General features: G+C 37.6%; 1 protein-coding gene across 2 annotated transcripts in view; it reads right to left on the bottom strand.

The window, feature by feature from the left end:
• The window catches only part of DMTF1 (cyclin D binding myb like transcription factor 1), a 48,719-nt gene that overhangs the window by 22,611 nt on the left and 2,745 nt on the right, over window positions 1-23,363 (bottom strand). For both annotated transcript variants that reach the window (XM_052638602.1, XM_052638601.1), the window contains exons 3-8: window positions 15,397-15,519; window positions 13,925-14,041; window positions 12,242-12,364; window positions 7,364-7,458; window positions 2,996-3,110; window positions 1,767-1,843 (exon numbers count right to left, since the gene is read on the bottom strand). In XM_052638602.1, coding sequence (XP_052494562.1) covers window positions 1,767-1,843; window positions 2,996-3,110; window positions 7,364-7,458; window positions 12,242-12,364; window positions 13,925-14,033 — 519 coding nt within the window. In that variant the 5' untranslated portion in view covers window positions 14,034-14,041; window positions 15,397-15,519. The remainder of the gene's footprint in view (window positions 1-1,766; window positions 1,844-2,995; window positions 3,111-7,363; window positions 7,459-12,241; window positions 12,365-13,924; window positions 14,042-15,396; window positions 15,520-23,363) is intronic.

Raw genomic sequence — 23,363 nt, forward strand, 5'->3', positions numbered from 1 at the left:
GCCAGGCCTTCCTGTCCATCACCAACTCCCGGAGTTTGTACTCAAACTCATGTCCATTGAGTCGGTGATGCCATCCAACCATCTCATCCTCTGTCATCCCCTTCTCCTGCCTTCAATCCCTCCCAGCATCAGGGTCTTTTCCAATGAGTGAGCTCTTCACATCAGGTGGCCAAAGTTGGAGTTTCAGCTTCATCATTAGTCCTTCCAATGAATACTTAGGACTGATCTCCTTTAGGATTGACTGGTTGGATCTTCTTGCAGTCCAAGGGACCCTTAAAAGTCTTCTCTAACACCACAGTTGAAAAGTATCAATTCTTTGGCACTCAGTTTTCTCCACAGTCCAACTCTCATCCATACATGACTACTGGAAAAACCATAGCCTTGACTAGATGGACCTTTGTTGGCAAAGTAATGTCTCTGCCTTTTAATATTCTGTCTAGGTTGGCCATAACTTTCCTTCCAAGGAGTAAGCGTCTTTTAATTTCATGGCTGCAATCACCATCTGCAGTGATTCTGGAGCCCCCCCAAAAATAAAGTCTGACACTGTTGCCCCATCTATTTTCCACGAAGTGATGGGACCAGATGCCATGATTTTTGTTTTCTGAATGTTGAGCTTTAAGCCAACTTTTTCACTCTTCTCTTTCACTTTCATCAAGAGGCTCTTTAGTTCTTCTTCACTTTCTGCTGTAAGGGTGGTGTCATCTGTATATCTGAGGTTATTGATATTTCTCCTGGCAATCCTGATTCCAGCTTGTGTTTCCTCCCAGCCCAGTGTTTCTCATGATGTACTCTGCCCTACTCTACTCCTAAGTCTTACCCCTTTCTTTGAAACTCAGCTCAAATCCTTACTCTTGTAAATATTTTCTGTACCTGTCCTGACCCTGAGAATAAACTCCTCCTCCTCTGTTCTCATGCATAATTCACAATACGTTATCCCTCACATGGTGCAAACAAAGCCTTGTATCATTCTTCACATGTTTTCAGAATTACCACATGGACTGTTGGCATTTGAAAAGCCAACACTATGTATTAAGGCAATTTCTATCTCTAGTGCTTTAAAAATTGTTTTCATCAGTCTTTTAATGAAGAGGATGACTAAGCCTGAATATGAAACAGGATATAAGCCTGAATATGAAAATGAACTGGAGAAGGCAATGGCACCCTACTCCAGTACTTTTGCCTGGAAAATCCCATGGACCGAGGAGCCTGGTAGGCTGCAATCCATGGAGTCGCTAAGGGTCAGACACGACTGAGCGACTTCACTTTCACTTTCATGCATTGGAGAAGGAAATGGCAACCAACTCCAGTGTTCTTGCCGGGAGAATCCCAGGGATGAGAGAGCCTGGTGGGCTGCCGTCTATGGGGTCGCACAGAGTCGGGCACGAATGAAGTGACTTAGCAGCATGAAAATGAACTAATATTTTTTAAGGGAAAGGACTAGTGCAATGTCATAAATTCAAGGAAAACGCATCTCTTAGGCTTTACACAGCATAAACTTTAATTTATAAGCTGGTTGAAAAGATAGAGCTTTAAGATTCTGAGAGACTATTAAAATTCTGTCTTAACTTTGGGGTGTTACCTAAAGCAATAAACCTGTTTTAAACTGAGAATTCAAAATGAGTAAATATACTATAATACAACTGAAATTATTAAGCTACAACATGTTAGCCAATTATTCATTACATAATTACTGAAAAGTGCTACTTTGGTATTTTGCAATTGGCAATCAAAAAATTCATGAAACAAAAAATATGCCATAAAGATACCTTCAAATAGCGTTCAATATTGTTCATCAAAATATCAATTTCTTCCTTGGACCACATCCCCTGCTTCCATTTATGTCCTTTAAAAGAAAACAAGTAATGCTATTGATAATGTTATTTTTGGGAAGAAAAGAATGTAGCTAATTTAATGTCTTATTCATCTGCAATCTAAAAAATCCCTAGGTAAATTTGCTTCTGTGACCTCTGGTTTTTCAGAAAGAATACAAATAACCCTAGTAAACAGGGGTTAAGTAAGTAAAAGAGTCATAAAAAAATACTTCCTCTTAATTACATCTCTTACCCTTTCAGCAGGATAGGACTTATAAAAAGTGTAAAAGCCAAATCACAGTCAAAACTTTCTGAAAAATTTCTGCAGTGAAAAATAAGTTTTATGGAAAAAAAATTACATATAAAAGATTCTAGGACAAGGTAAACATAACATATTGGAATACCGAGTCAGTAATTCATTCTTAATGAGTAGTTACTGTACAGGGGTTGAAAACAATCTATTTACGTATTTTTTGTTTCCTTTCCTTACTGTGGCATATACACAACCCCCACTTTCTTGAAGTAGCTTCCTAGTAATCCTTATGAGCACGGTAGCACTAGAAACACTTACTTTAAACTTCTAAACAACTTATCAGATCAAAGTTAGTAGTAGAACTTTGAGAAGGTTTGACTTCCTTCTCCCATAAGCAATAACTGCATTGACTTAAAGGGTAACACTGTGTATTTGTTTATAACCTACTTCATATGGGACAAGCGATCAATTATTGTAAAATGAGTATTGGTTCCCCAGTCCCATTCGGAGAAGGCAATGGCAACCCACTCGGTACACTTGCCTGGAAAATCCCATGGATGGAGGAGCCTGGTAGGCTGCATTCCATGGGGTTGCTAAGAGTCGGATACAACTCAGCGACTTCACTTTCGTGCATTGGAGAAGGAAATGGCAACCCACTCCAGCGTTCTTGCCTGGAGAATCCCAGGGACGGCGGAGCCTGTTGGGCTGCCATCTGTGGGGTCCCACAGAGTTGGATACGACTAAAGTGACTTAGCAGCTTAGCAGCAGCAGCAGCAGCAGTCCCATTCAGAGTCAAATTTAATTCAATTAGGTTCAAATTACTGTAACTATTCAACCATAATTATGAAGGCCCAAATTAGGATCCTTATGACTACAAGCTCTTTTTGATACTCACTTTTGCCACTGGTCACTGGAATTCAGTGTATCTTACCTTTGTTAGTTAGAGAATCCTTATCTTCTTTAGTTGTAAACCATGCTTGGCTAACTGCTGAAACCTCCTCATTACCCAAGGGAGATATTTCATCTAGTTGCTCATTTTGTAGAATCTTCAAAAGGCAAAAAAAAAAAAAAAAAAGGTGGCAGCTTGATTTAACACCCAACCTGATTCATCTTTGTAATGCTAAGCATTATAAAACTCTGCTGTATCTAAAACAAATGAATTTCATGAAATTCATTTGTTTTAGATATAATAAAACTACACTGAATTCATAGAAAGACAAATATTTTCTTGCTTTTAAGACAGCATGAAAACAAAATTATCTTCAACAAGAAAAAAAGCCATTTGAATATTTATATGTATAAAACATGGAGAAAGAAATGGCAACCCACTCCAGTATTCTTGCCTGGAGAATCCCACTGACAAAGGAACCTGGAGGGCTGTAGTCCATGCAGTTGCGAGAGTCGGATACGACTTAGCGACTAAACCACTACTGTTACTACTATATATAAAACAAGCTCATATATAAAATAAAATGGAAATGCTGGGATTGAGTGTCATGATTATTCATGTTCCCACAAGTAATTTGCTGCCTAAATATTAATATATGGTCATCTGTAATGTAACCTGTTGATCAATCTAAAAGATTAACAGGCTAATTCAAAAGATGTTATTGCAAAATTGTAGTCTGCGTATTTTTTACTGACAACTTTATTTTTACATTTAGGAGGGTATTTAGAGCTGACACCTACCCTCCTAAAGGTATCTTTACAAAGAACCATATGGTACTAATTTTATTATTATTGCAATAAAATAGCTTGTATTGAGAAATATAGTTAAATAAGCTTTATTAAGATACAAGTCACATCATAAAATTCACCCTTTAAAGGATACAATTCAGTGGCTTTCAGTGCATTTATGCAGCTATCAGCAATTAAGGACATATCTAATCTAGAAAATTCTGCAAGAACAAAGCTGTTTTTAAGAGACTTGGCTGTGGGCTAGAAAGCGCTATGGTATAAGTGAGGAAGATATGGCAACAATGCTACCATATCAGTGCTACTGTAAGATGAGCCTGTTATATGCAGACCAGGATAAGAGGAGAGTCACAGGCCTAGTGACCACTCAACCCAGCTAGGTCTCGCCTGGATCAACTACTAAGCTACATCACTTTCTGGAAGTAGGTACTAACAAAGATTGTCTGTTTCTTGAGTAGGCAGAAACTGGATCTCTATTTTCAAGAGGAAATGAAACATCTCACTTAGAAAAGAGAGAGGCTGTCAATGAAGAATCAAGGCACAGTGAGGAGAAAAGCCTTGCCTATTGTTACCTACTATTTGTATATCTGGTGGCAATATTTTGTATTTATTAAAGTGGTTAAAAAAAAAAAAAAAAGCCATGGGCAAAAGCTAGAAATCACTAGAACAAACAAGAAAAGTTTTATAACCTGGCATTTATGTGTCATATACTTTAGATTTTTTCTTTTAAAGGTTAAGAGGACTTTATAAAGCTGAGAACTTAAACAGACTAGTCAGACAATATCCAAGGCCTCTTATATTCTAAGGATCACAATTCTGTAAGATTTAATATACGAGTTACTTATCAAGGACAATACAGAGAGCTATCAAAAGATCTTGATACATACAATACTTTTAAGAAATGTAGAAAAATCTCCTGAGATGATGTTAACTAGTTTGTTGAAAGAATAAAATCACCATTTCCCAAAATGGGTCTAAATATATAGCAAAGCCCACTCTGTGAATCTCAGGAATAAACCTTTCATAATTAATTACTGTCTTTGGGTAAACACTTAACGCCTTATGGTGCAAAATTTCCTGAAGAAGACTTACATATTACTTAAACCATGTAATGTTAAACATGACAAAAATCATCACATGAAGTAAATAATTACTAAATTCTAGCAGTAATATTCAACACTGTCAATCAAACTGAGTATATCAGGAGACTTAGGTACCTAAGAGGCTATCTATCTATACTTAGTATACAGATAGTGACTAAGTTTTTTGGTATTTTACCCCCGTTTCTCACTACTTGAGAACTTACCAGGTTGCACTAGTGGTAAAGAACTCGCCTGCCAATGCAGGAGACATGAGACTTGGGTTCAATCCCTGGGTTGGGAAGATCCCTAGGGGGAGGGCATGGCAACCTACTCCAGTATTCTTGCCTGGAAAATCCCATGGACAGAAGAGCCTGGCTCGCTATAGTGTATAGTGTTGCAGAGTCAGACATGGCTGAAGCAACTTAGCACCAGCCACTTTCCTACTTTATATATAAATCTTCTCAAGTTACTCAGGCTTTGTTTAACTTGCTGTTGCTTTTTCTAAATGAAGTCTTTGTGAATTGGTTGTTGGGTTTCTTATTTATCATATATACAGGTTTAAAAATCTGAAAATAAATATTTCACACACTAAATGCCTCTTGCAACCACAATGTACTACATACATGGGAAGTTTATTTTAGTTCCTAATTGTTTTTCAAGCTAGTCCCACCACTGGAATGGGACAAGGGGGCATTAGCTACTAAACTAGGTGAAATAACTACACCTAGTTTCACACAAAGCGCACAGCAAAAAAAGCACACTATTTCTGAACTTTAAACTGTGCTTTCACTCCCAACCTAATGTTATTTAAAAAAACATTAGAAATTATTAAAAGTTTTTCATTCACTAAAACGGTAATAACAAACCAAGAGGTTAGTATTAGATTGTAACTCATTAACTCTTCAGAAATAATCTAAACAAAACAACCCTAAAACTTGTGTACATTGCCACTGATCAATCTGATAATAACCAGGTTGTAAACCAAACCAGACATATGTATATAGTTATTTTCAACATGCTAAAAATGGAAGTGAGACTACACTACAAATGAAATGAATTTGACAAAAACTGTTTTTAAAGTTTTTTCTTTCTTTTTGGCTCTCTAGTTGCAGTGCACAGGCTTCTTATTGCAGTGGCCTCTTGTTGCAGAGCACCGGCTCAACAGTTATGGTGCAATGGCTTATCTGCTCCACTGCATGTGGGATCTTCCTGGACCAGTGATCAAACCCATGTTTACAGCACTGGCAGGTGAATTCTCAACCACTGGGCCACCAGGGAAGTCCCGCAAGATCCATTTTGAAGAAAGAATGTGCCCTATTGTTTCTGAGGATTTAGAACAAATTTCTGTCCAAATTCCCCAGCCTGCCTCAAAGATGTCTGAAGCATATCAGAGCATGTCTGAAGCATACTGCTTCTCTGGAAATCCTGTCATTCTGGGACTGCTCTCAAGCTCCTCACTGCAATTCACAGTACACTCTTCTGAAACGTCCTTAGTCCCTCATATGTATCAACTTGTACCTACTTCGTAATGAACAAGGGTCATTACAATGCTTTGCATTAAGAAAAATAATGGTACAATGTCGCTACTGTCTGCTAAAAAGTATTTTATTAAGTGAAGAGACAGAGCCAAAGAACAATCAGCCAGAAATAAACTTACAAGTAAAATAGATTTAAGCTGCTGGCCACTGAAGAGAGCTAAGAATGATGACTGCTTTTGGCAGAAGTAACACAAGACAATTAAAGAAGTTCATATAGGAAAACGGGCTAATTATTTAACCTCAACACATGGTAAAATCTATCTAGTCGTACAGGTTATCAAAAGGAACTATGACTACCACTGTTATAGTTAAAAATGTATTTGAGATGACCAGCTTTCATTCACATTAGGGCAGAGAACACATGGAACCTTTCTAAATCAGTTACTACAGATAACTGCTGGGTAAAGCTTATTTTAAAATCTTTTATATCCCAATCAATATCTCATATAACTGGTAGATAAAATTTAAAGTTATTTAACAGCTCGAAAGAGATCACTCTAGGGAGATAAAGAATGCACATGCATTAGTTCAACAGATGTGAACCACTCTATAAGGAATCAGCTTTAAAATTCTATCGCTGTTTACAATTCTGAGACTCATATATGCAGGGACTGGAAACCTGGAAGATTAATAAGTCTTTCTTCCATCCTGTGACTGCTACTTTTTCAGACTCAGGGATTCCCAGGTGGAGCTAGAGGAAAAGAACCTACCAGACAATGTAGGAGGCTAAGAGACTGGTTCAATCCCTGGGTCGGGAAGATCCTCTGGAGGAGGGCATGGCAACCCACTCCAGGATTCTTGCCTGGAGAATCCCATGGACAGAAAGCCTGGCAGGTTACAGTCTATGGAGTTGCAGAGTCAGATGTGAATGAAGAGACATAGCACTCACGCATACTGTCAGACAGAACCTATTCTCATCATTTTATCACCTAAGGTTATATACAGAGGATAATCTTCTTGCAGCCATACAAAGACTTACTATACCTGGATCTGTGTCACAGTCCCCTCAGTAATCTCATCATCTGCCACCTCTGTGGTTGCAGTCATGGTCACCTCAAAGCTCTGATCATTTTCTGAAACTTCAAGAAAAAGAACAGTTCATCTCCAGAGTAATAAAAGCAGGTCCTAATTATTAAATATACCCAAAGAATTAGGATGTGATCATCTAATTTCTTAACATATTCCTCACCAATACATCCACACACCTAAGTGTATGTGATATACATACATATATACTTGCTTAACGAGTATCTATTATGCACCTACAGAGAAGGCGATGGCACCCCACTCTAGTACTCTTGCCTGGAAAATCTCACGGACGGAGGAGCCTGGTGGGCTGCAGTCCATGAGGTCGCTAAGAGTTGGACACGACTGAGCGACTTCACTTTCACGCACTGGAGAAGGAAATGGCAACCCACTCCAGTGTTCTTGCCTGGAGAATCCCAGGGACGGGGGAGCCTGGTGGGCTGCCATCTGTGGGGTCGCACAGAGTCGGACACGACTGAAGCGACTTGGCAGCAGCAGCAGCAGTGTACCTAATACATGTGAGGTACTGTTCTGGGCAATGGAGAGACAATAATAAACAAACAAACAAACAAACAAAATTCTGCCTACAAGGCACTTAGAGTCTAGGGGGAAGACGAAATTAACACAGTATTATGTCGGAAAAGTGTTAAGGAGTAAAAATGAAGTATGGGAAATCTGTTGGGAGTGGGGTCAAGTGTTTGAAATTTTAAATAGGAGGTCAGGAAAAGTAACCAGGATTTGGAAAAGGGCTAGTCATGAAGGTTTCTTGAGAGACAGCACTTAAGGCAGATGGAAAGCCAAGTGCAAAAAGGTTCTGTGTGCCTGCCGGAGCAGCAAGGACAGTGTAGTAACAGTAGACCAAACAAAATATTGTGTGGGATTCGAAAGCCACTGTAAATGAAGACTTTGGTTTTAATTCTTTTCCACTAAGGTGACCATAGTAAGATTTAGAGCAGAGGAGTGATATAAACTGAGTTTTACTTTAACAAGATCTCCCTGGCTGCTAAAGGGGAAATAGCCTGAAGGGCAGCCCTAGCTGGAAGGAGATCAGTGAAGAAGCTAAGTCAGTAATCTATTACTAGATAAGAGGTGTGACTTGGACTAGAGTGAAGGCGAGTGAGGGTGGCAAGCAGTTCAAATTGTAGATATATTTCGATGGTAGAGCCAAAAGGACATGCAGATAAACCAAATAAGAAAGAAAATAAAATGTCAAGAATGGAATTAAAAAAAATTTTAATTTTTTACAAACTTTTTTAATTTTACAAAATTAAAAAAAGAAAGTTTTTTACCTGAGCTACTGGAAGAATGTACCTACCAATAATGAAATGGGGAGAAGGGCTTAGAAAGAAGCAAGTTTAAAAATGTAGCTCAGTTTTAAACATACTAGATGTTTAAACCCACTAAACACTTGGAGTTAAGAGAGGTATGGCCTGGAATAACTCGGGGGATTTAAAAGTATGAATTCTAGGGAGTAAAAACAGAAAACAAAAGCAATTAAGACTGATTCCTGGGTACTCCTCATTTATAGGCTGAGGAGATGTGGATATGTCAGCATAAGAGACTAAGAAGAAATGGACAGACAGAAAACTAGAGAAATGCATTCCCTGGAAGCCAAGTGACAACAAGTCTCAGAGTGATAAAAAATGTGGGGAGATCAAGTAAGACAAAGACTAAAAAAAATCACCACTGGATTTAGCAATGAGAAAGTCTCTGGAAAAAAACTTAAAAAAAAAAAAAGAGGAAAAAACAAAGTCTCTGAAGACAACATTTATAGTATAGCATTAAAAGCTGAGAGACGGATTGGAGTGGGCTTATGGAACAAAGGAATTAGAAATGGAGGCAAGTATATAGGCAATTCTTTCAAGGTACTAAAGGTACTCAAGGGAAGTAGAGAAACTGAATGGGAGCCCAAACTGAGCTAACAGGACTTTTTATTTTAAAGAAGAAACTATCATATTTTTGTAACGCTGATGGGAATGATCCAGAAGACAACGAAAAAACTGTTGACTCAAAAGAGAAAGGAGAGACTTCCTGCAACTATGTCCTTAGGTGGGCAAAAGGGATGGGATCTGGTATAATGAAGGGTTGGCCTTGGCTGGGTGAAAAGACAAGACTACATGGACATAGATACAAGTTGGTTTGTAAATACATTTGTAGTAGTGGAAACTTACAGAAACTATTTTCTGGCCACTTAAATTTCTCAGTAAAGTAGGAAGCAAGGCTATCAGTTAAGAGTTAAAAATGTGGAAGAAGTATTGGAGGTTTCAGAATGTATGAAACAGTCATCTTAGAGTGGGAGAAAGAATACCAGATAAGTATGGTATGACTGGGAGGCAACATAAGGAACCCATTTAATGATCATAAATTTAAAGTGAGAGCAGTTAGCTTACTTGTGCTTTTTTCCTCCAATCCTTTTCAATTAACTATACTGGTATAGTCATAAATAGGCAGACAAATTGAACCAGGGTTGTGGTTTCATCAAAGAAAGGTGAGGTGAGGGAAAGAAAAAAGGATCTCAGTCTAAATGCAAGACAGAGATGATAATGATTTACCATAAAAACTGAAACTAGGTAAGAAGGAAACAAGTGAAGAAGAAATAACTGAAAAGTGCTAAGGTTAATGGGTCCCACTGGGGCAAAGGACTGCAGAAGTATTAGAGAAAGTAAACTGCAAAGATAGGAATTAGTGGCAGGAAAACAAAGTCTGAAGTAGGATACAAACAGATTCCAGTTATATATACAATAGGGAGAGTGGTATGGGAATGACAAATAACACAACACGAAGAACAAAAGGAATGAGAGGAATAAGTAACTCCAACGATCATCTAAATGAATAATCACAAGAGTTATATTTTTACATAATTTTATTTATTTATGTATGGCTGAGATGGGACTTCATTGCTGCTCAGGGCTTTTCTCTAGTTGTGGTGTGCGGGCTTCTTATTGCAGTGGTTTCTCCTGTTGGGAAGCACAGACTCTAGGCTACACAGGCTTTAGCAGTTGGTGGCATGTGGGTTCAGTAGTTGTGACGCACAGGCTTAGTTGCTCCATGATATGTGGGATCTGGATCTTCCTGGATCAAGGATCAAGCCCGTGTCCCCTGCATTGGCAGGCAGATTACCACTGAGCCACCAGAGAAACTCCACCAAGAGTTTTAACGATGCATAAGTAATGGAGTAAATGTGTGCAAATGACTGCAAAAAGTAGCAGCAAGTGATCTATACTGATTAACACTAGAGTTAAGAGAACTTTTAAGGCTCAGACAGATAAATATTAATCAGTTTTATAAAGCATCTAAAGAAAACCTCAATATTAAAGTTAAAACTTTAAAATTAATATTCATCTTCATGAAGTCCAGCATAAATGACTTGCCCATTTAACTGGTCCTAGATGGTGATGTAGATATAGGACTTCATGATTTTGGGGACTTTTTTAAATGTAAAAACTTTCCAAAGTTGATTTTATCAACATAGTTCTTATAAGTCCAGGGAACTTAAAGCCACTCCTTATAAATTCAGTCTTACTATAAATTAGGCTCCAGACTGTCCTCTTTACACAGTGATGCTATGACCCAACATCAAAAAGTTCATGGCCTTTCAACACATCCATATTATCTTACGCAGGTAAGTGAATGAGTGTGTGAAGGATTTAGTCTTACTCCATAAAATAGAACAAAATATCAAGTGTAGATCAAACCTACAATCACATTCAAGGCACTCTAACCAAATCAATTAACAGGTCAAAATTCACATCAAGATAATCATATAAAAATTCTGACTTAATTAAATATTTTTATATCTTGGGGATGTAATGTTCAACATGGTGACTACAGTTAATATTATACTTTTCTGCTCCGTTTAATAAGCAATTAACTCCAAATACAAAGTACATATCTGCTTATGAAGACATGATTTTCAACAATGAAAACCCAGTCTTAGTTCTCTTCCACTGGAAGTTCTTGGATATGGCAATACCCTGCTCTGTACAGAGTACGTCACCAACAGCCCTAGGCCTGAACCCCGTTGTCAGGGACTGAGGTATCTACTCCAGCCTTGGAGGGCCACCACGATTCAACAGATTCCATATTCTTTGCTAAACAAATGAGAAATATAATCTAACATTACAGGTGGTGTGCTGTAGTCTTTCACCAACAGTATTTCATCCAAAATACTACACCTGCTTAGAATCCAGTGTATTCTAAATGATCTTGGAATATAAACATTTTAAGAACTTTCTTAGTGAGAATAAACTTATCAGGCTTCTACTTTCCATTTAGCCATATAACACGTAAAAAGAACATAAACTACAAAAACTAGAATGCCTGGGTAAGACCTTAGACAAGTTATTAACCTCTTGGTACCTTAGTTTTCTCATTTATAACATAACGATAAAGATACCTACTCTAGAGAATGCCTTCTCAATGAGGGTTAATATGCTTCTTAGGAGAGGAGATGAAAAAACCTTACTCTCTTTATTAAGAAAGCAAAGATATACATACATACACATAGTACATTAAAAACAAAACAATGATACTGAAATTATAATTTTATGTGGGAAAGCATGATTATGAAAAAAATGTCTAAAAAGACTCTCAGATGGGGGGGTCAATTAAAATAAAAGGTTGAGAGATTAAACTTGGCAATATAGTAGAAGTATGTAGAGCCATGCCTGGCACATAAATAAGCACTCATTAAGAGCTGATTAGAGGAGGTTTCTTGACTAAACGAGGAGAAAAACAATGGGTCCAACTGATGGGTTAAACTGAAATGCCAGTTTAATCTCTTACAATGTGAATTTTGATTCAGAAGGGAAGCTCTATGTTAATACAGTGACTTACGTGGAAGTGCAACAACGGATATGCAAGGAGTGGAATCATCAATACTTTGATCATCTTCAGAAGACAGGCAAAGCCTTTTATGTGGAGGTTCAGTACTATCTTCTGAGTCTATTTCATCAGCTTCTAATGAAATAAAACAAGAACAAAAAAATCTCAGAAATCTTCAAATCAAAAGGAGGAAACAAAATCTTCCACAAGTAATGAATGTAAAATAATCTTATTAATTTGCTAAGTCAGAAAAAGATAGCTGTGCAATGAGACTCACTGCCCTTAACATGCCTACCTCAGTTCCACTTCTTATGACAAGGAACCAGGAACCAAGGCGGCGCTTTTTAAAACATCACACTTTTGTGCTGTGATTACCTGGCTTTCCAGATTATTTCACATGTAAAGATAAAGACTGGTTATTTAATTACTCACAAATATTTACTGAATACCATCAGCTAAGTCTGAGAAGCAGAACAATGAGACACCCTGACTGTCAAGGAGCTCACAGTACAGTGGAGATGACTACAATTTCAAAATAGTTTAATAAGAACGATGAAAGTGGAATGAAGAGGCTGTTATATGAGCACTGAAGCATTTAATTTAAACTGGAGGTGAAGGGAGGTTTCTAGAAAAGGTGTCTTGAACTTCAAAAAGAAACAAGAAGCCAGGGGAAAATGATTATCACTGGCAGTAGGATTAATACGTGGAGTGATACTGAGGTATGAAAAGCTTACAGTAAGTTAGGAAAATAGTAACAGTTGAGAACTGCTGGAACACAGATATATGAAATGTGGCAGGAAATGAAGCTGGAAAGAAAGCTGAGATGATGGGAGCCTATGTGCCAAATTAAAGAACCTGAATTAAAAACCCTGGGAAGCTCATTTAAAAAAAAAAGCTTTCATGTACTGTTGAATCATGACCACAATCACCAGCAATCTGAAGGATAAATTAGAGGTGAGAGATCGGCTAAAAGACTACTCAGGTGAGAAATGAGAACGAACAAAGGAAAGGGGACCTGAGACATAGTTTGAGACATGTGAAATTTAAGGTGCCTATGAGAAACAGAATTCAGAATAAAGAGAGGCTTAAATCATTGTAGAAGCTATGCAGAAATTAAAACCAGAAATTTGAATGAAATAACCCAGGGATTAAGTACTAAGTGAAAAAAGAACACAGAACCTACGCAGAACAAGGATAAACTTAAAAAGTAAAATAAATATAATTACGGAACAGGTAGAGAAATAACAAAACCACAAGCCTCAAGTCAACTGAATCTTAGTTCATTACAGATGATATTAAGTCCTATTCAGTCATGTAAAATTCTCTAACACAGGTTCTAGACAAAAAAAATTCTATGTTCACTGGCAGGATTATTTCTACATTTTCTAATGTACTATATATACTGCTGGTATCAAATGGTCTCAAAGAGGAAGTGTATTACAGTTAATCCATCATTAGAGATTTAACAAATTCTACTCATAAAACAGCTACAAGATTCATAAAGATTGAAATTTATGGTAAATTAAAAAAATACAAAGTATATTTTAAAAATATAAACATGAATTAAGGTTTTCTAAGAAACAACCTCCTTTTCTACTGTTCTAGCCTAAACTGTCTGAGTAATAAGGTTTAAAGGTGACATGAAATCCAGAAATCCAAAAAGATTTATAAGTATATGTCAGCAGGTTTTCCTACCATTATGAGGACAATGAAGAATGAGGTTCCCGTCTGTGTCCCGAGTCAAAGTCACAGAGTCCACAGTTTCTACTGTTACTGTGTCAGAATCCTCTTCAACTGTGCTCATACTCAAATCTGTAAAAGAACAGGTTTCAGATTAAGGTTTAAAAAATCATTTCCAAATATGAACTAAAATAGCCCTCTCCAAATATATCTGCCTACAGTATTCTTTGTGTGAAATTGCAATGATGGTTCAAGTTTCAAAATTTGTTTTTCAGAAGTTTATACCAATTACTTAGAATTAGTTATAATAATCTGCAACAATCTAAAATGCAATGATTAATTAAAAACATAAAACATTTACTTTTTTTAAAAAAAGAGCTGTTTTTATAACATCCAACGAAAGACAGTCTATTCCAAGTTGTCTACATATGAGCAAAAACTCTCACCACTTTTTTTAATTGACAGCTCTGTGATATACTCAGACAGGTGTTTAATAACTTCTGATTCTTTGGCAGAAGATCCATCACAACTTATCTCTTAATCTAAGAATTAGATTAAGAGAAACATTTTTTACATGTATTTAAGCTTATTATTATCTGAAAAATTGAACACTAAATGATTGTTTCTTTTCTAATAATATTGAACAAGTACATGTATCTATCATTGACCAAACTGTTTTCCTAATAGACTTGGAGCTAGGCCTTCTTTTAAAATAGAGAACTGGGTCTTTACCTATTATTTTACAGTTATTTTTTTTTGTTTAGACAAACTGAATGATCAGTGTTTTAACTGCAATATGTCATGGCTGACAGGTGGAAATGCACCGAATTGTAATCAGTGGCCTAACTGAAGTCTTTGGGCTTACCTTGTAATGTTCAATGAAGTTCTTGTCTCAACACTCAATTTTGGTCTGGTCCACATAATCTAGTCTAGTAGTCTAGTTAGTCGCTCAGTCGTGTCCGACTCTTTGCGACCCCATGGACTGTAGCCCGCCAGGCTCCTCTGTCCATGGAATTCTCCAGGCAAGAAAACTGGAGTGGGTTGCCATTCCCTTCTCCAGAGGATCTTCCCGACTCAGGGATCGATCCCTGGTCTCCCGCATTGCAGGCAGATTCTTTACCAGCTGAGTCATCTGGGAAGCCTCCAACTAAATAATACAGAGGACATAAGCCTTGATGTGTTTCAAATTAATCATTCAATATTTATTTGGTTCCTATATGTAAGATATTTGTCTATACATAAAATTGCCATTTAAACAAATGCATTTTTCCTTGGCAGAAAAACTTAAGAACTATTAACATTTACATGGTGAAGATCTAGTGATTTATTCAAGTTTTACTATACAAATTACTGTTTTAGAAGGACATCATTCATTTTACAATGTCAAAGATGTCATTTCCAAATTAAAGAAAATGGAAACCATGACTTAGTTATGACGAAAATTTGCAAATCATAAGGTGAGATACCCAGAACAAAGGAATGCTTACCTAGAAAACAGATGGATCAGCTATAGCCCTTCCCACAGAATCCAGATGCCTTCCCTTAGCCACCAGCATCACTTTCATGTTATCCAAATTGTTTCTCCCCCATGTTCCTACCTCTGCAACACTCTGAAAAAGTAATAGCATGACACAATAACACTTACTGAGAACAAACAGCTGTCTGCTAGCAGTATGCTGATGACAATTTTGCTTCTAGCCTCTGTGATGTCTCAAGTACAAGAGGAAGGACCAACCCAGAATTCTTTAAGTAGAGCTTTTGGAAATCAGCCTCTAAAACTATTCCCCAGTGAAGAATAGAAATGATAGGATCCTATGCCTACTAAGTCAGTTTACACATGGTTCCTCAACCTAAGTTGTCCCACATTAGGCAGTCAAGCTTTCTTGGAAAAAACAAGTTGAACTATACCAGTGGTTCTATGAACTGTAGACCTGGGTACATGTAACTCGATCCAGGATGTATATTAACCACCAGGACCACAAGTATTACCAATAACTGTTATTGTTTTCTTTGTAATAATTAGCACCTCTCTTTATATGTAGTACTCTATTTCATCTTAAAGTATTAAAAACCATACACTATCTGTTAACTCTGCCTAGGGATTTGTGGGAAAAAGAAATCCTACACAATCAGGCCAGAAAATGTAAATTATAAACAAACTTTTCAATGCAATGTGAAATTTACAAAATTTGAATTGACTGATTTTTAAAGGATTTTTTAATAGGATTCTCATCTTCACCCCAAAGGATCAAACAAAAATTAAAAAGCACAGTAAGATTTTAGGTCTAAGGGGATGCAAAACCAATAATTAAATTTCTCATTTTTGCAGTATTCTAATTAGAATACTCCTCTCCAGGATAGGTATCTTTGAGAACTGCTATACATAAATGAGTCTGTAGTGCAACAGGTACAGATCCTGCTAGAGAAACATTCAGTTAATAGATTTCGTGTTATTCTCATTTCTGAATCCATTAAAAACTTCTTAAAATCTGGTTTGTACCTACTCCAGAAGACAGAAAAATGAAATGTTAAAAAAAGAATAAGTTAAAACCATCCATAAACTTTCCAAAATTATAGTTCACTCTCAACATGTTTATGAGACTATACCATAGAAGCACTTTTATATCCTGCATTGAAAACTGTGAAGGAAGCCAAGCTCGGTATTTAACTGAGGTTTTTCTGTACTCTTTAAAAAGTTATTAGATCAAAGAATATGACAAAATAAACTCTTAAATCATACTGCAGTCTATTTTACAGAAAGGATGTGCAAATTTATATTCCAACCATTTAGATGTAAACTGTACTCCTGGTAACCTTGCCAGTATTTTTATTAAAAAAAGAAACAACAAAGTAAAAATAAACAAAAAAGCACAACTGTTCATTTGATAAGCACAAATTTGTTACTGGCTTAGCATTTTAATGAATGTGATCTCAGGACCCAGGTTAATCTAAAACTCTGAGAAAAAGAAAAAGTGACAATGGTACATGGAAAAGGGAGTCTGAAATAGCTAGACAGGAGTTTTATCATTCTTGATAATCTGTATTATCAAAATTGAGGTGATCCCAAAGAGTGTACCAGCTTTAAAGCAGGAATCTAGGTTCATTTTTAAAAGTTTGGTAATTCATGTTGGAAATGAGTAAACAGGTCTACACTGCTTTACAAATTAATTAGCCTATCTGTTCAATCAACAAATACATATCACATTCCCAATGTGTGAGATACTCTCTAGGACAGTCGTTACTTTTTTAAAACCCCAAAATATAAGCTCTTGACTCGTTTTCCTGGGGTTTTCCCCTTCTTGTAGTTGGAGCTACATGGTCTATATTTATTAGTATTTAAGAAGCTTCTCTAATTTTCTTTTTTAGGTAACACATTTACATGGTTCAAAATTCAAGGGTAATAGTGAAGGCTACTTTCCACTCTAGTTCCCCAGTCACCTAGATCCCTTTCATGGAGGTAAAGAATGCTGTTGATTTCTCATGCCTCCTTCCAGTTACTTTACGTAAGAAAATACATATCCCTCCCTGGTGGTTCAGACAGTATAAAGAATCTGCCTGCAATGCAGGAGACCTGGGTTTGATTCCTGGGTTTGGAAGATATACTAGAGGAGAAAATGACAACCCACTCTAGTATTCTTGCCTGGAGAATTCCACAGACAAGTGGAGCCTGGAGGGCTACAGTCCATGGGGTTACAGAGTTGAACACAACTGAGTCACTAACACACACATCCCTCCCTGTTACATATACTTTACAAAAATTATATCATACTACAAATATTGAACCTTATCTCAGTGGCTACTTTACACTGCCTCAACAAGATGAAGAGATACCATTTCAAGTGCATGCCTGCAAGCCAGCCAACAGATTAATAGCCAAGTCTTCAAGGTGGGACCTGACTTGGCCAGGTGGGAGTGGAGTGAAAAAGCAAGCCACTATGCAGAGGTTTTTGTGCAGAGTGAGAGTGGCTGAATTTAAGACTGGAGGAAAAGGCAGGGGCACATTTTACAAGGCCTTACAAATTCTTCGACTGTTTTAAACTGGGAAACATAATTTACATTTTAAAAAGATCATTCAGATTGCAACATGGAGGAAAGATAAGGGAGTAAGTCATGAGACAAGCAGCTGTCCAAGAAATGAGTCATTTAGAATAGGTGGCAGAAATAAAAGGAAGGAGTCTGGACAGAGGATTTATTTTGGAGGCAGTGTTGTCAGGATTTGCTGAAAGGAGATTAAGAAATGAGAAGCTATTTCACGATGATTCCTAGGCTTCTGGCTTGAATAGCTGAGTTTTGGGGCAATAAAATATATTTTATTAAGTATTTTATCAATGTTAATACTAACAAATTAAGTTATAAGGCACTCAAATGAAGACGTGAAGTTACCAGCTGGAAGCTGTAATTCAACAGGCAAGAATTAGATAATGATAAATGAGTTAGTGGCATGCAAACTGTAAAGATAAGATCAACTAGAGAAGTTAGAGAAGATAGCCCAGTATTACTGGAAAGTCAAGCAATACACAAACAAGAAAAGGAGACTGAGAAGGACCAGTCAGGATATAGGAGGAAAAGAGATGCAAGGAGCACTAAGTAGCTGACTGTTAAAATACTGCTGAGAGGATAAGATGGAGAAGTGACTACGTGACTCAGCAATGCTTAGAACACTGGTCATCTACTGGGATAGAGAACTTTAAGTATAGAAGGTAATGCAAAACAGGTCTACAAGGTTTAGCTTTCGAGTTAAGTAGAGTGAGTAGATACTACTGATGGTAGAGGCAAGATAGCTGTTATTTATAGGAAGAATACATCTGTCTCTTAATAGGACTATTAGACTAAATGAAAAATACTGCTGAATAAATCAACTTATGAAAGTAAGGTACAAAGCTGAGTAATTTAGTGCTTTGTATTGTCATTCATTATGCATGAAACTATGCCTAAATTGAAAACCCATTCTCCACTTGGTTTACCAGGGAATTGTATCAGCAATATATCTAATATCAAATTTTCTGGGCAAATAAACACACACCATCATCCCATTTAGATCTTCCCTTCTTTCTCTAAAATGGGTTATACCATATGTACTGTTTTACCAACTGTGAGAACTTGAAAGGGAAGAAGTTTTAACATCCACTTTTAATTGGTAACATGGCATTTTGGCATGCTTCCATCATTTGGGGGCATCTGAAACAACACTTCAGTAAAATCAAGAATACCTGAAATGTGGTACAAAACATTTATAATACTTACATTTAAATGAGACATTTGTTTACATTTATAGCTCCCAATGAACATGACCCTACTCAATGTAAAACAAAAAAAACCCACTACTCTTGGATCTGTTATTTAACATACAATTTAAGGAAATGAGTCCTTCATTCTACTCCATTTCTGTATGGATATCGTTTATTCATTGGATTATCTTAAACTAGTATTTCCATCAATTAGACCTACATAATTGTCCTGATTTACTAGGCAGTTAAATATCATTTTCACTCTTGTGGGGACACGCTGCTCCCTTCTCCTGGTGCGCACAGCCTCCAACAATCTGTTTCCCCAGTCCTGCGCAAGTTCTGTAATCTAATCCCACTGGCCTCTGAAGTCAAATTCCCTGGGGGTTCTCAGATTCCCAGGTTGGGAAATCTGTTGTGGGTCCTAGAATTTAACAGTGCGAGAATTTCTTTGGTTTAATTGTTCTGCAGTTTGTGGGTTGTCTGCTCAGTGGCTCTATGGTGCAACTGATGGCGACCTCCTCTAAGAGAACTATGCAACAGGCTGTGACTTGCCTGTGAGTGTCCAGGAGTCTGGGGTGAAACAGGGAGGGAACACAGCCCTGCTCATCAACAGAAAATTGGATTAAAGATTTACTGAGGAAAAAAAAAGATTTACGGAGCATGGAAAAGACCCTCATGCTGGCAAAGATTGAAGGCAGGAGGAGACGGGAATGACAGAGGATGAGATAGGTTGGATGGCATCACCAACTCAATGGATATGAGTTTGAGCAAGCTCCGGCAGTTAGTGATGGACAGGGAAGCCTGGCATGCTGCAGTCCATGGGATTGCAAAGAGTCGAACACAACTGAGCAACTTAACTGAACCAAGTATCAAATCTTCTAAACTAGATCAAATCAAGAAGTGGCATTTCTTCCTAGTTTTGTAAAAAAAAAAAAAAGTCATTGATTCCCAAGCACAGTACTCAAGTTTAAGGTGGGAAGGGTATCAAATATTAGTAGAGATCACGAGAAGCAGAGCTAACACTTGCTGACCCTTGAATCTTGAAGTTGTGATTCCATATTACAAGATGGGATGAGACTGACTACATGGCATGAAAAATATTCCAATAGTTTTATAGCAGGAAATCAGGCAAGCTACAGAACATACAAGCACCAGAATTTTATTGGATGAGGCAGACTGAGAAACACTAGCTGAGACAGAGTTTCTGGCATAATCCAACCATGAAGCAGTAAGGACACATTTCGTTTTCAAATGTCTTTTTTCCTGTCCCAACATAAGAATATCACTCATTTTACTCTTCTCTGTGTGATGATCTTCCAAATTTTTGTGATGTTTGTTCTAAATAATACCTATTATATCTTTTGTAACTTTTTTGCACTTACTTTCCAATATTACTAGTTAACTCTCATAGCGCTTTATTTGGGTGCATAGTACCCAAACTTATCTAAGCATTAACCTATTACTGAACATTTCTGTTTTCAAGGTCTTGCTCTTATAGACTGTTTTGGCCGCTGTGAAACCTAGTGATAGATAACTAACACCTTAGGAAATGCTTATATGGGGATTATCTTAGTAACATATAATAATTCGAAAAATGTTTAAAATTTTTTATTTCGAAAGAATGAAAAATCTGCTAAATAGAAAGTCTTGGTGGAAGAAAACAGGTAACAAATTCCTACATCCTGAACATGGGTACATAGAAGGATGTCAGAAAACAGACAACACCACAGAATAACATCTTAAATAATGATTTTATTAAAAATAGAAATGGGGAACACTTCATGGTTGATGTTGAGTGCTTGAACTATGGTCCCAGGCCCCTGGGGATTTGTTTTTTATACTTTGTGGAAAGTGTGAGAAGCAGAGCTGTAAATGAACATAAGGCATACTGAATTATGGTAGCTTACTAATGTTTATTATGGCTTTGTTTTAAGGTAATATGACTATATACCATAAACTGTCAATAAAGACATTACTGGGATTATTATAATAGGCTTTAATTGTTTAAGATGTTGATTTCAATTACCAACCACTGGAAACAGTGACATTATTAAAGTAAAGGAAAATTACTTGGTAGTAATCATTCATTTCATGGTACACCACTTTATACCTTGTTTGGCAATATAATCATACCATTTATTAAAAAGCAAAAACATCTTTCACCCAGTGTATAAGAGCTAATATAATGTGTATTTGGCTATACTTAAAGATTTCGTCCATTCAAAACTGAGCCCTTTATGTAAAGCATCATGAGGCTCTTTAAAGGAGTACCTTAAATTATCACTTTAGAGTGTATCTAAATATAAATATCTAACCCTCCAGGTTTCTCTGTCCATGGGGATTCTCCAGGCAAGAATACTAAATACTGTGGCTCAGCTGGTAAAGAATCCACCTGCAATGCAGGAGACCTGGGTTCATCCCTGGGTTGGGAAGATCTGGAGAAAGGAAAGGTACCCACTCCAGTATTCTGGCTTGGAGAATTCCATGGGGTTGAAAAGAGTTGGGACACAACTGAGCAACTTTCAGGCTTCCCTGGTCACTCAGAGGGTAAAGAGTCTGCTTGCAATGAGGGAGACCTGGGTTTAATCCCTGGGTTAGGAAGATCCCCTGGAGGAGGGCATGGCAACCCACTCCAGCACTTTTGCCTGAAGAATTCTCATGAACAGACGAGCCTGGAGTGTTAGTCCATGGGGTTGCAGAGTCAGTTTTGGGCTTCCTTTGTGGCTCAGCTGGTAAAGAATCCACCTGCAATGCAGGAGACCTGGGTTCATCCCTGGGTTGGGAAGATCTGGAGAAGGGAAAGGTACCCACTCCAGTATTCTGGCTTGGAGAATTCCATGGGGTTGAAAAGAGTTGGGACACAACTGAGCAACTTTCAGGCTTCCCTGGTCACTCAGAGGGTAAAGAGTCTGCTTGCAATGAGGGAGACCTGGGTTTAATCCCTGGGTTAGGAAGATCCCCTGGAGGAGGGCATGGCAACCCACTCCAGCACTTTTGCCTGAAGAATTCTCAGGAACAGACGAGCCTGGAGTGTTAGTCCATGGGGTTGCAGAGTCAGTTTTGGGCTTCCCTTGTGGCTCAGCTGGTAAAGAATCCACATGCAATGTGCGAGGACCTAGGTTTGATCCCTTGGTTGGGAAGATCCCCTGGAGAAGGAAATGGCAATCTACTCCAGCACTCTTGCCCGGAAAATCCCATGGACAGAGGAGCCTGACGGGCTACAGTCCATGGGGTCGCAAAGAGTCGGACACGACTGAGCGACTTCACTTCACTTTGGGAAGATCCCCTGGAGAAGGGAAAGGCTACCCACTGCAGTATTCTAGCCTGGAGAATTCCACGGACTTTCGCTTTCCCTTAGATTAAATTTATCAGTACACTGAAGCTGATTTTTAAACCACACTTCTTCAACAGATACAAAACTATGTGGATAATAAATAAGTCTAATAAGCATTTCATTTGCTGCATTAACACCTAATGGTCAAAAAAGATTCTTTTGACAACCAGGTGCTTCAAAGAATGGCCTGCCAACAGGGTGCACCCAACTAAAACAGCTTAAAAAAATGGGATAAGGTTAACATCCCTCCCATATACCCACCAAACAAAAACAAGTTAAATTGCTCATAAAGGGCTCTCCAGTGTGCTTTCTCATGACAACTTTCTGCTATTCAGTCATAGAATGGGATCTTTCCATAAACTTGAAAAAGAAGACACGATAACCAGGCTCCTTTTTTTTAAGTTTACCATTTACCTTTCTGAAATCAAAACAAAAACAAAACATATTTGTGACTTCTATTACAAGCATCCTCTTCACAAAAGGAGAAAAAAATGGAGAAAATGATAGGAAAGTAAACAAATACCACATACATTTCATAACTCTGTATGTTATTAATCATACTTAAGACTCTTGGCAATAGGTTTTTCATTTTCTCAGGTCATTGCATATCATTTGAGGACAGAAAAGGCTTTGGAACTCAAAGCATTTAGAAGCATACCAATTCCTAAGGAATCCTTTTATATGAGGGGGGGATAAGTGATAAAAATGATGATGTAAAGAAAAATTTATTAAAAAAGAAAATCCCACTTTGAGAAAGCAGGCTAATGCTGCTGCTGCTAAGTCACTTCAGTCGTGTCCGACTCTGTGCGACCCCATAGATGGCAGCCCACCAGGCTCCCCCATCCACGGGATTTTCCAGGCAGGAGTACTGGAGTGGGTTGCCATTGCCTTC

Source organism: Budorcas taxicolor, chromosome 4 (genome assembly GCF_023091745.1).
Source record: "Budorcas taxicolor isolate Tak-1 chromosome 4, Takin1.1, whole genome shotgun sequence".
NCBI classification, from domain to species: domain Eukaryota; kingdom Metazoa; phylum Chordata; class Mammalia; order Artiodactyla; family Bovidae; genus Budorcas; species Budorcas taxicolor.